Genomic DNA, 14,016 nt, shown 5'->3' with positions numbered 1-14,016 from the left:
TATACGAGTGAAAAGGAGGATGGATGTATGAGCAGATGGATGGAGGGATGAGTGAAAGGGTGGATGAATATGAGCGAAAAGGAGGATGTGTGGGATGGATGGATGAGCAAAAGGATGGATGAGTGAAAGGAAGGCTGGATTGATGAGTTTGCTAGATAGGTTTGGAGATGGAAGGATAGGTATGAACAGGGGCTTCGTGAACACCCCACTTTAGCAGCTACTGTAGAGGTGGAGCTCTTGATGGGCCTCTTCTGTCTCCAGCTCAATAGACAAAGGCTCATAATTAATGTGAAAGGGTGGGTGTGAGTGAAAGGATGGATGAATGTGTGGGTGAAAGGATGAGTGAGTGTAAGTGTTGCTGGCTAAATGCATGGAAGAATGAGTGACCGGGATGGTTGAGTGACGGGGATAGTGGATAGACAAAGGATGTTATAATGAAGGAAAAGGTGAATGGATGGATGGGTTAAAGGGTTATGGATTAGGGAGCGAAAGGATGGATGAGTGTAAAGGATAAATGGATGAGTGGAAAGATGGATTGATTGGATTGATGGATTGGTAGATGGGTGGGTGGATGAGTGAAAGGGTGGATGGATGAGTAAAAGGATGGATGGATAAGTGATAGGATGGATGGATAGATAGATGGATGGAGGGAATGGGTGGCTGTATGGATGAGCGAAAGGATGGACAGATGGCTGAAATGGTTAGGTTTGGAGATGGATGGGTAGGTTTGGATATTGATGAGCGGATGGACTGACAAATCAACAGATGGACGAACATATTGGTGAAAGGCTAATGGATGAAAGAATGAATGGATGACCACGTAAAGATGAAATGCTAGATATCAGTGGGTGAAAGGATGAATTGATGGATGCTTAGATGGAAGAGACTGAGCAATTCTGGAGAGGACTCCAGTGACTTTTTTCGCTTGCTTGGTGGCATAAGAGCTTTGGATCAAAGTGGGGGGTATTTCAATTTTCTGGTTACTCACTTGGCCTGCCCTATGCTCCTTTCTCTATCTGGGGATTATCAGGTAGGTGTGGTGCTGTTCGCCAGCACGTTCTTACTAGACAGCCAGTATTTGGTCTCATAAAGGCTTCATTGCCATAGAAATTCCTGGTACTGAACAAAACTACTTTGTAAAAGAGCAGAATGTTGTCACACACAATGAAGCCAGCCTATAGATAGGAGGAGAAAGCATTTAAATAAAAACAAAAAGTCTTGGTTAACTCAGATTGAATTAGGGGCTCAAATGTTAAAGTAAGTCACAAAAGTACACCCAGGATATATGTCCTTATATTATTGTAGATTTACATTTTTCATGAATTCACATGAATTTCCTTAAGTAGGCCAGGAAACCGTAATTCTAGAAAATATTTGTGAATTGCATTTTAGCATGAGCAAAGATGAATGTTCCCCAATGGAAATCTGAGTATTTACAAGTTCACTTTTCCTCGAACCACATTTTTCCCAGCGCTGGAAGAAACTTTACTTCTGCCGTTGTCAGGGGTAGTAAATTTCCAACCTTTCTCAGTATGGGAAAAGATTAGAGAAAAGCTAGTGAAACCCCCCAAAAGTCAAATCCTTTTATAGTATTAGCCTGACATTAACCAGAGAGGCTACTATCAGAATTCTTCTATATTGAGATGGCTGCCATTATTTTACGGCGCACTATGTGGCACCAAAGGGACAAGTGGATTTTGTTACAGGACAAGTAGATTTAGGAAGCTACTTGTCCCTTGGACAAGTAAATATTTCATTAAATTCCACACTCAAGATCAATGCTTATTCCTTTTTGCACTAGCTCCGATTAAAGAGACTGCGCCAGCAGAGATCCCACAGACCGAGCCACCTTCAAATTAGTCCTCAACAAATACCTCCAATGCCTAAAAGACAGGAAAAAGAGCACCCTGGCAGACTGCATGGAAGCAAGCTCCATCCAAAGCAAGATACTCTACAGCATTGTCACAGTTCTAATGCCAGTCCGCCACCGAGAACACAGTCTTACATCCCAGGAACTCTGCAACACCCTGGTGGACTAATTTCACAACAAGATATCCACCATCTACATTAAATTTGCACCCGTACTCACTGACCTCCTCACACCGACTGGCACAACCTACAACCACCCGCTCACCAAATCGGAACAGCTCCCCATTCAGAACACCACAGCCCTTATGAACTCAATCCACTCCAGAGTACCCACGAACCCCTGCCCCCACCACTTCGACCTCAGGAGGAAAGGAATCACCACAACCTTTTTCCCTGATGAATGGTAGCCCACAGAGGTAAGACCCCCTCTTCAGGAAACCCTCCCCCAAACCCAGCAAACTTGAGAACTACTGCCCCATCTCTCTGCTCCCCTTTCCCACCAAAGTCCTTGCAAAGGCCATCAACCGCCAACTTGCCTAACACCTGATGAGAAATTACCCGCTGGACTACTCCCATTCCGGTTTCTGTGCCAACCACAGCACTGAGACCGATCTGATCACTGCCACTGACAACATCCCCTTGACCGATGGTGAAACGGCTACCCTGATGCTCCTCAACCTCTCAGCAGCAGCATTCATTCAACACTGTATCCTTGACATACTCATCAAGAGACTCCACCACATTGGAATCCAGGGATACTCCCGCAAATGGAGTATTCACCTACCTCCCTTCACCTAGAAATCAAAGAGCACCATCAGTCGCGTCCATCAAGGTTCATCCCTCAGCCCAACCCTGTTTAAAATTTACATGAAACCCTTGGCCAGCATAGTGGGAGCCCATTGCCTCAACATTATATCCTATGCAGACTACACCCAGCTCTTCCTCTCGTTCTCGTAAGACTCCACCACCACCGTGATGAACTTAAAAACTGCATGACGGGTGTCACTGACTGGATGAAGACAAACTACCTGAAGCTCAACATGGACAAGATGGAAGTGCTGATTTTTGGGACCACCACCTCTGTTGAAAGGCACCTGTTGGCCAACCGAACTCGAACCTACAGACCGCGCCTGCAACCTCGGCTTCTTCCTGAAGCGTCAGAGCAACGCAGTCTCCTCCACCTGCTTCCACACCCTCCGCATTCTCTGAAAGATCTTCAGATAAATTCCCATCAGCACCAGGAATCTGTCACTTAAGCCCTAGTTATCAGCCGCTAGACTGCAGCAGCGTGCTCTATGCATGAATCACCTCCCAACTCCTGAAGAGACTCCAGACAATTCAGCATGCAGATGCCAGACTCATCCTCTACCTTCCCAAATGGGCACGCATTACCTGTCCCCCACCTCAGGAACCTTCACTGACTCAATGACCAAGGAGCAGCATACATCAACCACCGCCTGAATTTCCACCAACTCTCCAGACACTTGCGCTGCGCCTTCTTCGCACAAACTCTTCACATGTGCCGAAGCTACAGTCCTAACCTCCCTGCGAAGTCCTATAATGACCATTCTCTCCACTTCTGCACAGCCTCCTCTCTACTGGAATTCAGAAAGGAACTCAAGACCTGGCTTTTCAACAAATCCCAACAAGAACCCAGCGCCTGGATATCCCCTCAGGTGATTAGCCTTGCTTTATAAATCGGAGTTGATTGCTTGATTGAAAGACTGTAAGCTGACACCCATACCTATATCAGACCCCGATTGCAACTGATGCCGCACAACCAAATAAAGCAGATAATTGGGCAACCCAATAAACTCTTGTGGGCTTGGGTGTTAGTTAGAAAGGTAAAGATGCCTACAAGGGATTTATTCCCAAAAGAAATACTTTTGGGTAGTCCTATGTATATCTGGAGTGAAATCTAATTGCACTCAATGGGATAACTCAAACTGAATTAAACAAATTAGTAAATTAATTACAAAAACGGGTGAACCAAAGTAGAACAAGCACTGGCGTTGCCAATAGGTCTCGCAGTAGGAAAGTTGGAGCTATTACAATTGCAAATAACAATGCCTTTTATTTTTGTTTTCATTTAAAAAAAATAAAGGGCTTTGTCATTTACAAAACCAATAGCTCCAACTTTCCTACTGCGAGACCTATTGTGCACTGCACAGTGCGGGTGAAAGTGGCACTGCGTGTGTGTGAGTGGCTTTGAGTGAGTTGCGTTGCGTGGGTGAGTGGCGTTGCGTGTTTTGCATTGCGTGGGTGAGTGGCATTGCATGGGTGTGAGTGGCGTTGTGTGTCTGAAAGTGGCACTGCGTGGGTGTGAGTGGATTTGCGTGGGTGTGAGTGGATTTGCGTGGGTGTGAGTGGATTTGCGTGGGTGTGAGTGGATTTGCGTGTGTGAGTGGCGTTGCGTGGCTGAGTGGCGTTGCGTGGCTGAGTGGCGTTGCGTGGGTGAGTGGCGTTGCATGGGTGAGTGGCGTTGCGTGGATTTGCGTGGGTGAGTGGCGTTGCGTCGGTGAGTGGCGTTGCGTGGGTGAGTGGAGTTGTGTGGGTGAGTGGCGTTGCGTGGGTGAGTGGCGTTGCGTGGGTGAGTGGCGTTGCGTGTGTGAGTGGCGTTGCGTGTGAGTGGCGTTGCGTGTGTGAGTGGCGTTGCGTGTGTGAGTGGCGTTGCGTGTGTGAGTGGCGTTGCGTGTGTGAGAGTGGCGTTGCGTGTGTGAGAGTGGCGTTGCGTGTGTGAGAGTGGGCTTGCCTGGGTGTGAGTGACGGTGTGTCTGAAAGTGGCACTGCGTGGGTGTGAGTGGCGTTGCGTGTGTGAGTGGCGTTGCGTGTGTGAGTGGCGTTGCGTGTGTGAGTGGCGTTGCGTGTGTGAGTGGCGTTGCGTGTGTGAGTGGCGTTGCGTGTGTGAGTGGCGTTGCCTTTGGGGTCTAGTGGTTCTGCCAATTATTTTAGGCATGCTCCAAGTAAAGTACTAACCCAGATTTGGACTGCAGCAGCATGGACGGGGAACTCAAACAGCTCAATGTCATCAAATCGTCAAATCAAGAGAGAAAAGTTCCCTGCTCAAATCTCATTGCTGCTCACTGATGGGATAGCTTACTGTGCAGACGCTCTGCCAGTCAGGAACTTAGCACACTGCAGCAAACCCTGCATTAGGCACTGTGCTTGCCATGATAACTACTTGATCTATATTCACATTATCGGCATCAACATATTGTGATTAAGCTGCTCTGTGATGAACAGTTTGAGGGGCTTGGCAAATTCATGGGCAAAGAATGCTTCAGCTGAGCAGCCAATCTAATTTTTTACCTACACAAATATTACGCCTAAAAGCTATTTCCCAAATGAATTTGAAAGGGTGCAAACAAAGACATCTGCAGCCGATGGCACAGACTCACTAGGTGTGACAACGGGTGGAACCATGGGGCGGGGTGTTCCTGCTTGTTCCAGTGGGTGATGAGGCTGCTCCTGTGTCCTCGAGTTTTAAAGGAAGGGTGGTGTCGGAAGGGGGTTTGTGCTGGTGCTGTAGCCCGTCCAGCTTTTGCCCTTTGCCTGAATTCCGTGTGATTTGCGTGCTCTGCTTCCTGAAAGTATGAGTAGCCAGCTATCTGTTGCTGCAAGACAGCATACTGTCAGTAATACTATACCTTCTGGGCGGAGCCTTGTGCTATGCGCGGCCATGACAGAGTTAGGCGAACTAAGCAGACTTCCGAACATACATCTGTTTTAAAAAATCTGTATTCCCACTGCCAGAAACACCAGTCTTACAGCCTGGTTCAGTAGGAACGGAAGTCAGTCACAATTAGTTGTACGGCATTAACATAAACAAGGCAGAGGTTTGGGCGGTGCAGAGGCAACACCATTGAATGTGAGAGCAATATGGGGTTGGGTGGGGGAATGGATACGAAAGCAACGTGGAGAGGGCAGGAGGGATGTGAAAGCAACATGAAGGGCGCAGGAGCAGGGTAGGCAGTTGGGGAAGCACACAATTCAACGCAACAGGAAAGAGGCAGGTAAAAGAGAGCAGCGCAGGTGGCGAGACGTGCATGAGGAACGCAGCGCAAAAACAAATTAACTCTCCTTCAGTTCTCCATAGGGAAGAAGTGGCGAAACATCCAAAGCTACCGAACTGGAACTGGGTTCCAGTTGCTGCATTGGCTCTCCCGTGCCTACCATAAACAAAGCTTGTACACACACTTCACAAAGCGTTTGAAAAAATAATAGATTTACCTTAAGTGTGATAACAAGCATGTGTTGGCAAAGCATCTTAATTTACAAAATCGGGTCAACGATGGTGCTGCACTGCACAGAATGAAAACAAGGCTGTGTTTGCGGGGAGGGAGAGGGGAGGTGCTGGTGTGGGAGGAGTGCTGCCAGGGCAAGGCTGTGTTTGTGGGGAGAGAGAGGGGAGGTGCTGGTGTGGGAGGGGGGAGGTGCTGGTGTGGGAGGAGTGCTGCTACGGCAAGGCTGTGTTTGCGGGGAGAGAGAGGGGAGGTGCTGGTGTGGGAGGGGGAGTTGCTGGTGTGGGAGGAGTGCTGCTAGGGGAGGAGAAGCCCTGGCCGTCAACTGCAAGAAAACCGCGGGGCTGAAAGCCCTTGGTTTGAAGAGGATTTTGCCGACTTGAATTCTCCCCATTTCCCATTCCTGTGGAATGGTAAAGGCGAGACCTAAAAATGTATTTCAAATATCATTCATAGGAAAAATAAGGGTACAGAAATAACAATGAAAAAACTCAACAATCATTGACAACGGAAAACATGTATATCACATGTATAAAGATAACCTACTTATCAATGTATAGTTCTTGATCTTCATTGAAAACTATGGTGAGTCTGTCCTATACATAGGATTCTGCACTCTGAGATAAATCAATTGACGATTCTAGCACAACAAAAAAATAGCCAATGGTTTCATAAGCACTACGATAGAACTATCACCAGGGGATCCAGTCTCTTTTAGCTCAGTCCTACCCTGTAGAAGAAACGCATGAGGTGTCTCTATACACTATAAAAAATATGCACAGTGCTTGGATTTACTAAATTCAAGTGGCCCAAAAACCTTGCCTGGAACAGCTTGTCTTGCCACAGGGTCACAATTGAAATAAAGTGCAGTGTTTGCAGTCCGTTCTGTAGGGCAGCTGAGGTCTAGATCAAACATCCAGTCAGACAAATGTAAAGTAAATCCCCAAGCATGTCTGACATCATCTGAGCCCTTCATACCATGTATTAATGCCCTCACTGATACTGTTATGGCTACATGATCCAAGCCTTATTCCTGCTGCGAGTTAGCTTGTCAGTAAGCAGCCTATTGACATGCCTGCATCCTGTTATCTGCTCTGCTTAACTATGCAGCCTACAGCTGATAGCCTTTGTACGGGACGTGATTAGCAAGGTCAATTGCAGTTCCTTTATGACCTGGAAGTTTTGATGCTTTTTGTAAAAAACTGGCCTATAGGTCCATAAATATGGTTTGCTCAGTGGAAAGTTAAGACACGAAAAAAGCATGCTCTGTGGAACTTGGCCAGCAAGATCTTGCCGGCTGTGCAGAGAACCTTGGAGGGTCAGACAAGATGCAGCAAATTATGTAATTTGTGCAGGCCTGATTAGAAATAAACACCAGTGTTATGCTTGGAACTCTTTCATGAATTATTTGGGATATTCTGGTGTTGTGCAAGCATCCTTGATGTTTCTGACAATGGGTCAAGATTCTTTAGTGGAAAAGCAGAACCCGCGCTAAAGACTTAAATACAGCTGAGCTGCTGCACCGTATTTGGAGTTACTGATGCCAGATAAATAGTTCCTCATGAATTCAGAAAATGTAGGCTATTCAAGGGGGCTAGCCTATAGACTCCGTCAGTCTTATCAACTAGTGACACTTTCGTCAGTCTAGACCTTTTTGGGCATTGGGTGTGGCTTTGTCAGACTCTGCATAGGGCTGCAGTTCTCCAATTTCTCCCCGTTCCAGTAGTTACTAAGCCACTTTAATTTCTCCTCTGCGACATGCCAGACTTCTGATGGGGGGCGGGGGGGCGGAAGTTTACATTTCCTCCCTGGTTGGAGATCTATTGCTTTCTTTCTCTCTGTTCCGATCTCCCCAGTCTCCCTCCCACATTAGAACGCATTTCAGAGGCGCACTGGACAATCCCCAAGAGAAAATGCACCTTTCACTCTCCAGTAGTGAAATTGAATGGGTTCTGGGCATGGAGATAGATGAGCGATGGTATTCACATCATTTCCTTGGTCCTGAAAAAGGACGGTGGCCTCAGGCCTATTCTGGATCTTCAGAAATTGAATGACTTCCTGGGGAAGGAAAAATTCAGGATGCTCATGCTAGCCCAGACTCTTCCTGCTCTAGACCCCGGAGACTGAATGATGATACCTATCCTGCAATCTCATGGGAGTCACCTGCTGATCAAGGTGGGCCAAGAACATTTTAATTTTGCTGTGCTCTCCTTCATGAAAATGACGTCAGTGATTGTTGCTCATATTAGGAGATCAGAGTACATGTATTCCCTAAGTAAGTGGCTGGCTGCTGAAGGCGCACTCATCTCATTCAGTCATGGGCCACCAACAGAGGATGTCCAACCTCGGGGTTGTCCTTTGAGCCGAAGTTGCACCGAACCTTTCATAGTGAATTGAATTCGATGGGGAGTATTGAAAACGCTCAGGGCTTTTCCCCTACTGCATTGAGTCTGTGGTATTCAGTAGATGAATCTTATGTTTCAAGCTCAGTCTTGGGTTTTAGTGGGGGCGACTTTAAGGCATCTTGGTCTCCTGGCTCGGTGCTTCCTCCTTATTCCATCAGCCAGATGGCATACAAGTGTCCTGCAGTGGAACCTCAGGTGTCAAACTCAACATCAGGGTCGACTTCGCCACCTTTGTAGATACTGAGCCTTCTCCTGCAAGATTAATATGGTCTCTGCAGTACACTTACCTAACCTGCAGTAGGCCACCGCCTCTCTTGCACCCAAGGCTCACGTGGTGACTGATGTGTAGCTGCCTGGTTGAAAGGGCACTTAGGGCAGGTAGAGGTAAGAGCTGGTGTCCAGTAGAAATTCAACTCTAAACCCACCTTCTAGCGTTGCAGGTAATTAACTGGGTGGATGGGAGGAGGAGGAGGGGGGGAGGGAGTTGGCAGCAGAAGCTCAGGGTAGGAGGCTGCTTTCCTCCTGTTAGTACAAGGTCACCCGCAGTGGAGGGGATTGCAATGCATTGGGAGGTGGAATGCAAACCATTTGTGTCCAATATAATATATATTTTTAAGTTATAGTTCAGTTTAATCATAACACGTTTGGAAAAAAATCCTCTGAAATTCACTTAAATGAAAAACAGTTAAAATATAGTCATAGGTAGGAATTGAAACTGACACCTACAAATTGCCAATTGTAGTTGGCTGCACAAATTATAACCTGCACACCTGCCATGCAAACCATAACACATGCACCAAATGCAGTGCTTATGACCACAGTCTATTCAAATAAGATCACCATACAGCACAGCTTTATTAAATAAGAACACATACCCCAAAAAGGAAATAACACTGTATTGATTGTTGTTCGATAAAGTTGATGAAGTGATCTTGCATGTCACCAAGGAGCTCATTTGTGCCTTTTGGTAATGGGAGAGGTGTTGTGCAGCGGCCAGAGCAGCTGACTCTGGCCCGCAGAGCCTACGGTTCGATCGCTGGCAGCAGCTCAGCATCATGCGACTGGGCAATAGCTCCCTTAATCTCCCCGACGGCCCCCGCGTCTTGAAACCCTTAAGGGGGTGATATGTTTGTGCTTTACAAATAGGAAATATGATTTGTGATGAGATCTGTCACATCGGGATGAGGTTATAAGATTGCATTTGGTGTAAGATTATGACTTGCAAGGTTTGTGGCTAACCATAAATTGCAAATTTCAAGGGGATTTTTTGATTGTTTTTTTAGTCATAACTATGCTTTTTTTTTTTAACTGACCAGCTCAGACACATCTATTTACAATATATTATTGCACAGCACAGATTATTACAATTTGCCTGTGATGTAATGCTACTTGTGATGCAGTGATTTCATATATTGTGGCTTATAAGATGACACTTTTTCCTGTATCTCAAGATGTACCTGCTTAGTTTGTGTTCCAATGAAATGTGCAGAAATAGGTAAATAGATTTCCGCAATCCAAGACTTCATTTACCAAGTATGCGTGCAGCACTCCTGTGGTAACTTAGACCTTAGACCTAAATGACTCAAGCATGATTATTAATCCTATGATAAGCATGGTTAGTGTGTTTTTAGGTCTCGCCTTCGCGATGCAGCGCATGCGTTGCTCGCCTTGGCGAGACCTATAGCCGCCGCTTTCTCGGCCGAAGGGAGACAGGAGGTGGCACGCGCGGACAAGAGATGTGCACGCGCACAGAGTTCACATCTCCTGTCCGCTCGTGCCTGTCTCGCTTCAGCCGAGAAACCGGCTGCCCAGTGCGCGCATCGCACACTTTCACTTTCCCTCCCTCCCCTTCAAGAACCCGGACATTCCACGGCCACGGCTTGTCTATATTTCGTGAGGGATCAGCTGTCACTTACTAGAGACTTATCACTTGAAGGAAGAACTCTGGCCTCTTGTAATGTTCAGTTCAGTAGTTAAAATCTGTTATTCTGCTTCTAATTTATACTCTTAGTCTTTGGTAATCATAACCACAATTAAATATATATATATAAATATATATATGCATTATATCTGCAGGTATCCTGATCACAACTATTGCTTCTAAGGGAGAGTTGCAAAATTGGCCTGATCTTTTACCAAAGCTTTGTGGACTATTGGATTCTGAAGATTACAATACATGTGAGGTTAGTATGTCCACACAATTATCCTGTTCTCCTCTAATGTGTAATAGTAAATATCCTTTGTTTCATGTTGTGTTATATAAATTGTTGTGGATAATTGACCTTTTAATCTTTTTAATGAAGATTTCTGTCCCTATTCCACTAGAAGGCTAATACCTTCAAATGTGTTTTCTGAACAACCAAATATTGAGCACTTCCAGTAACCATTGGTAACAGTTGCTGTAAAAAGTTTAAATCTGCAGCATGCAAGTGAAGCAGAGTATCAAATAAGTTGCTTATGAGGCAACTATATATTTTTGTTTCACTTTTTTATTCTACAAGGCATGTTTTTACTAACTCCCTATTTGACGCCGTTAGGAAAACTGGTAAACTTTGAAGCTGCTGATTTTGCAGCATTGTAATGGCCAATGTTTTCCAAAGTATATAAAAGTCAGTCTTTTTTTCCCCACCATATTTATAAGGAAAATATTTATATCCTTATACACTTCTTCATGTTTTGTTTTCGGTTCCTCAGTTTATGCCTTTAAAATGATCAGTTCAGTTTCCTACGCACCAAGCTAAACAATTTGAAATACTTATTGGGTAAATGCATATTAGAAATGCAAAACTACAATACAATTTTTGCATTACAAATATTGAATAAAACGTCACATTTTTTAAGAAATACCTTGGGTAGCAATTGTAGTTATGAGTCGGCTGGTATAATCTGATATTTCCCTACAAAATGTGCACACCTAAAGGAAGTTGCTTTATTCCTGGCATATATATTGTGTGTTTCAGTATATTGCTGTGTACTGTTACCATCTACGAGTCACCCCCCCCCCCCCCCCTTACACTTAGTGGGTTATTTTGTTATTATTTTTAGCACATTTTATAAATTTTTGTTTCCGAAAAAAAGGTGTCACAAGCTAAGCGATACATTATGCATAACAGGTTGCTCCAGTTTATTTCATCATCCAACCAAACAGATCTTTGAGTAGAAGGCTCTAGTAAGATTCCTCCACAGTCTGCCCTATCCGCTCAGGGGCCACCCCTTAGCCTGAAATAGCAACTTATCAAGCACACACAGTGATCCAGTCCCTTTTCCCATTCACCCGGGATGTAGGACCTGAATCGTTTCATCTTTAAGAATTATCCCTCTTCACAACCCGAAGTCCCATTAATAGCAAAACCATCTTATATCTGTTGCTATCTAGATCTACATTGATATGCAGCAGGGCCCTAGCTGAAAGAAACTCTTTAGTGATAGATTCCTTACCTTAGAATTACCCCCAGGCGTCAGACAGGATCCGGAAAGTTTTCGTCAGCAGTACCCCTGCGCGTCGGAAGGTGGTATCGTGCGGCTCCACGTCTGTAGTTGGTGTGGTGGTCGCCGGGATGACATCGCAGCAGCTACTTAAACGCCGCCCTTGCACGCTGATGTTAGTTCTTTCTTTTTCCGCGCTAGCAAGTCAGGTCCGGGAAGAGCAAGTACCCCCAGTCACTTTTTGACTGAGTTTTTGAGATTTTTTGTCTCCATTTTTCGAGTCTATTGACTCCTGGTGCCAAGTAGGGATACCGGTTTTAAGTCCTGCGGGGCCTGTCTCCGCATGTCCGACCCCCACGACGTGTGTCTCTACTGCCTGGAGTGCATCCATGACCCCAGGCCGTGCTCCGACTGTCGATCCATGGTGCTGAAGACTTTGCGGGAGCGGTCCCGAAAGTTGCAGGAAGCCCGGCAGTCTGCTTTGCGCCGTTCGAGGTCCCTGTCGAGGAGGAAGTTGAGGGACCGGTCGCAGAGCCACCATCACCATTCTTTGGGTTCCACGTCCTCGCACTGTGGGTCAGGTAAGTCAAGGCACTCGAAGAAGTCAAATAAGTGCCATTGCTCTCCGACTACCCCTTCGCCGGTCGAGCAATGCAGTTGAGGGCGTAGGTGGTATCACCTTGGCGGCTCCGGCGGAGCCTGTGCAGTCGACCATGGCCTACCCACCCTTTCCGGGAGCAATTGTGTCCCAGGTGCAAGACTTTCATGCAGCCATGGCTGCCCTTTTTGGACCATCGGCCCCAGCCGGTGTGCCTTTGGGCCCCACAGGCCCGACTGGGGGTCCTCGCCCTGTGCTGCCTGCGGCTTCGGCCTTTGCGCCTCGGACTATTACGGTCCCGGCGTTCCCGGACCCCCTTGGATCCATGCCTGGATCCTGGTTGAGGACGGTTGACCTTATGACTCCTCAGCCGGTGTTAACTCCACTGGTACCGCCTGTGGCAGCGTCCGGTCCCTCGGACGACGTCCGCACCGAACTGAACACTGTGCCGGTCCGGATTCATTCGACGCAGATTGCGACGCCGATGGGCGATTTCTATCCCTATGTTCAGCCTCTATCTTTTCGAGCTGTTCCCCAGGCCATGGAGCAAGGGGAGGAGTGGGACGGGCCTAAGGAATCTCTCACAGAGTAGTGTGAGTTGGATCAGGACTGGGCAGAAGAGTTAGGGGATGCCAGTGGTCTTGACCAATCGCCTGACCTTGGCTTCCTGTCTCCTCTCTGTGGCTTCAGAGGAGGGAGCGACCTATGGTGTGGTTTTGCGTAGGGCAGCCGAGGCCCTTGACCTTGAACTTGCTTCGGTGGCCCTGAGGACTAACCTCCTCACTGAGGTGCTCCAGCCGGCAGTAAGCTCTTCAGAGCCTCTGCTGCGGTTCAATGAAGAACTAACTGACGTTCTTATGGGCACTTGGTCCAGGCCCACCACAGGGGCTCCTGTAAATAGGAACGTAGCCAGATGACACCGCCCAGCTCCGGGCAACCCTGCTTTTCAGTCCATCCACCCCACACCGAGCGTCTGGTTATCCAGGCCTCCACTTCCCAGAGCGCATTCCCTACCTCTCCTCCTGATGGGAAATCCAAGAAGCTGGAGCAGTTTGGTAAGAGACGGTTTTCATCTGCCAGCTTAGCTCTGTGGTCAGTGAACACCGCATGCCTCTTGGCCCGTTATTCCCACTCTGTGGGGGATATGGTTGCGCGAGTGCTGCCTCAGTTTCCGGAGGAGGCCCGTACACAGCTTTCCCAGGCTGTTGCTGAGGGAAGGGATGCAGCAAAGTTCACCATACTTTGTTGGCTGGATATCGCGGACTTGCTAGGCAGAGTGATTTCACAACGGTGGCGTTCCACCGCCACGCCTTGCTGCTGTCCACTGGCTTTTCGGAGGATGTCCAAAACTCCCTTTGGACATGCCCTTTGATGGGCATCGCCTTTTCGACGACAAAGCAGATCGTGTGCTGGAGAGCTTTAAGGACTCCCGGGCTACTGCCAAGCCTTTGGGCCTTTCCACCACGTGCACGGCCTG

General features: G+C 47.1%; 1 protein-coding gene across 1 annotated transcript in view; it reads left to right on the top strand.

The window, feature by feature from the left end:
• The window catches only part of TNPO1 (transportin 1), a 1,561,564-nt gene that overhangs the window by 204,905 nt on the left and 1,342,643 nt on the right, over positions 1-14,016 (top strand). Inside the window, exon 4 of the mRNA XM_086960799.1 lies at positions 10,592-10,698. Coding sequence (XP_086816925.1) covers positions 10,592-10,698 — 107 coding nt within the window. The remainder of the gene's footprint in view (positions 1-10,591; positions 10,699-14,016) is intronic.

Source organism: Lissotriton vulgaris, chromosome 3_1 (genome assembly GCF_964263255.1).
Source record: "Lissotriton vulgaris chromosome 3_1, aLisVul1.2, whole genome shotgun sequence".
NCBI lineage: Eukaryota > Metazoa > Chordata > Amphibia > Caudata > Salamandridae > Lissotriton > Lissotriton vulgaris.
The sequence above is the reverse complement of the archived record's forward strand: the minus strand, read 5'-3'. Positions and strand labels throughout refer to the sequence as shown.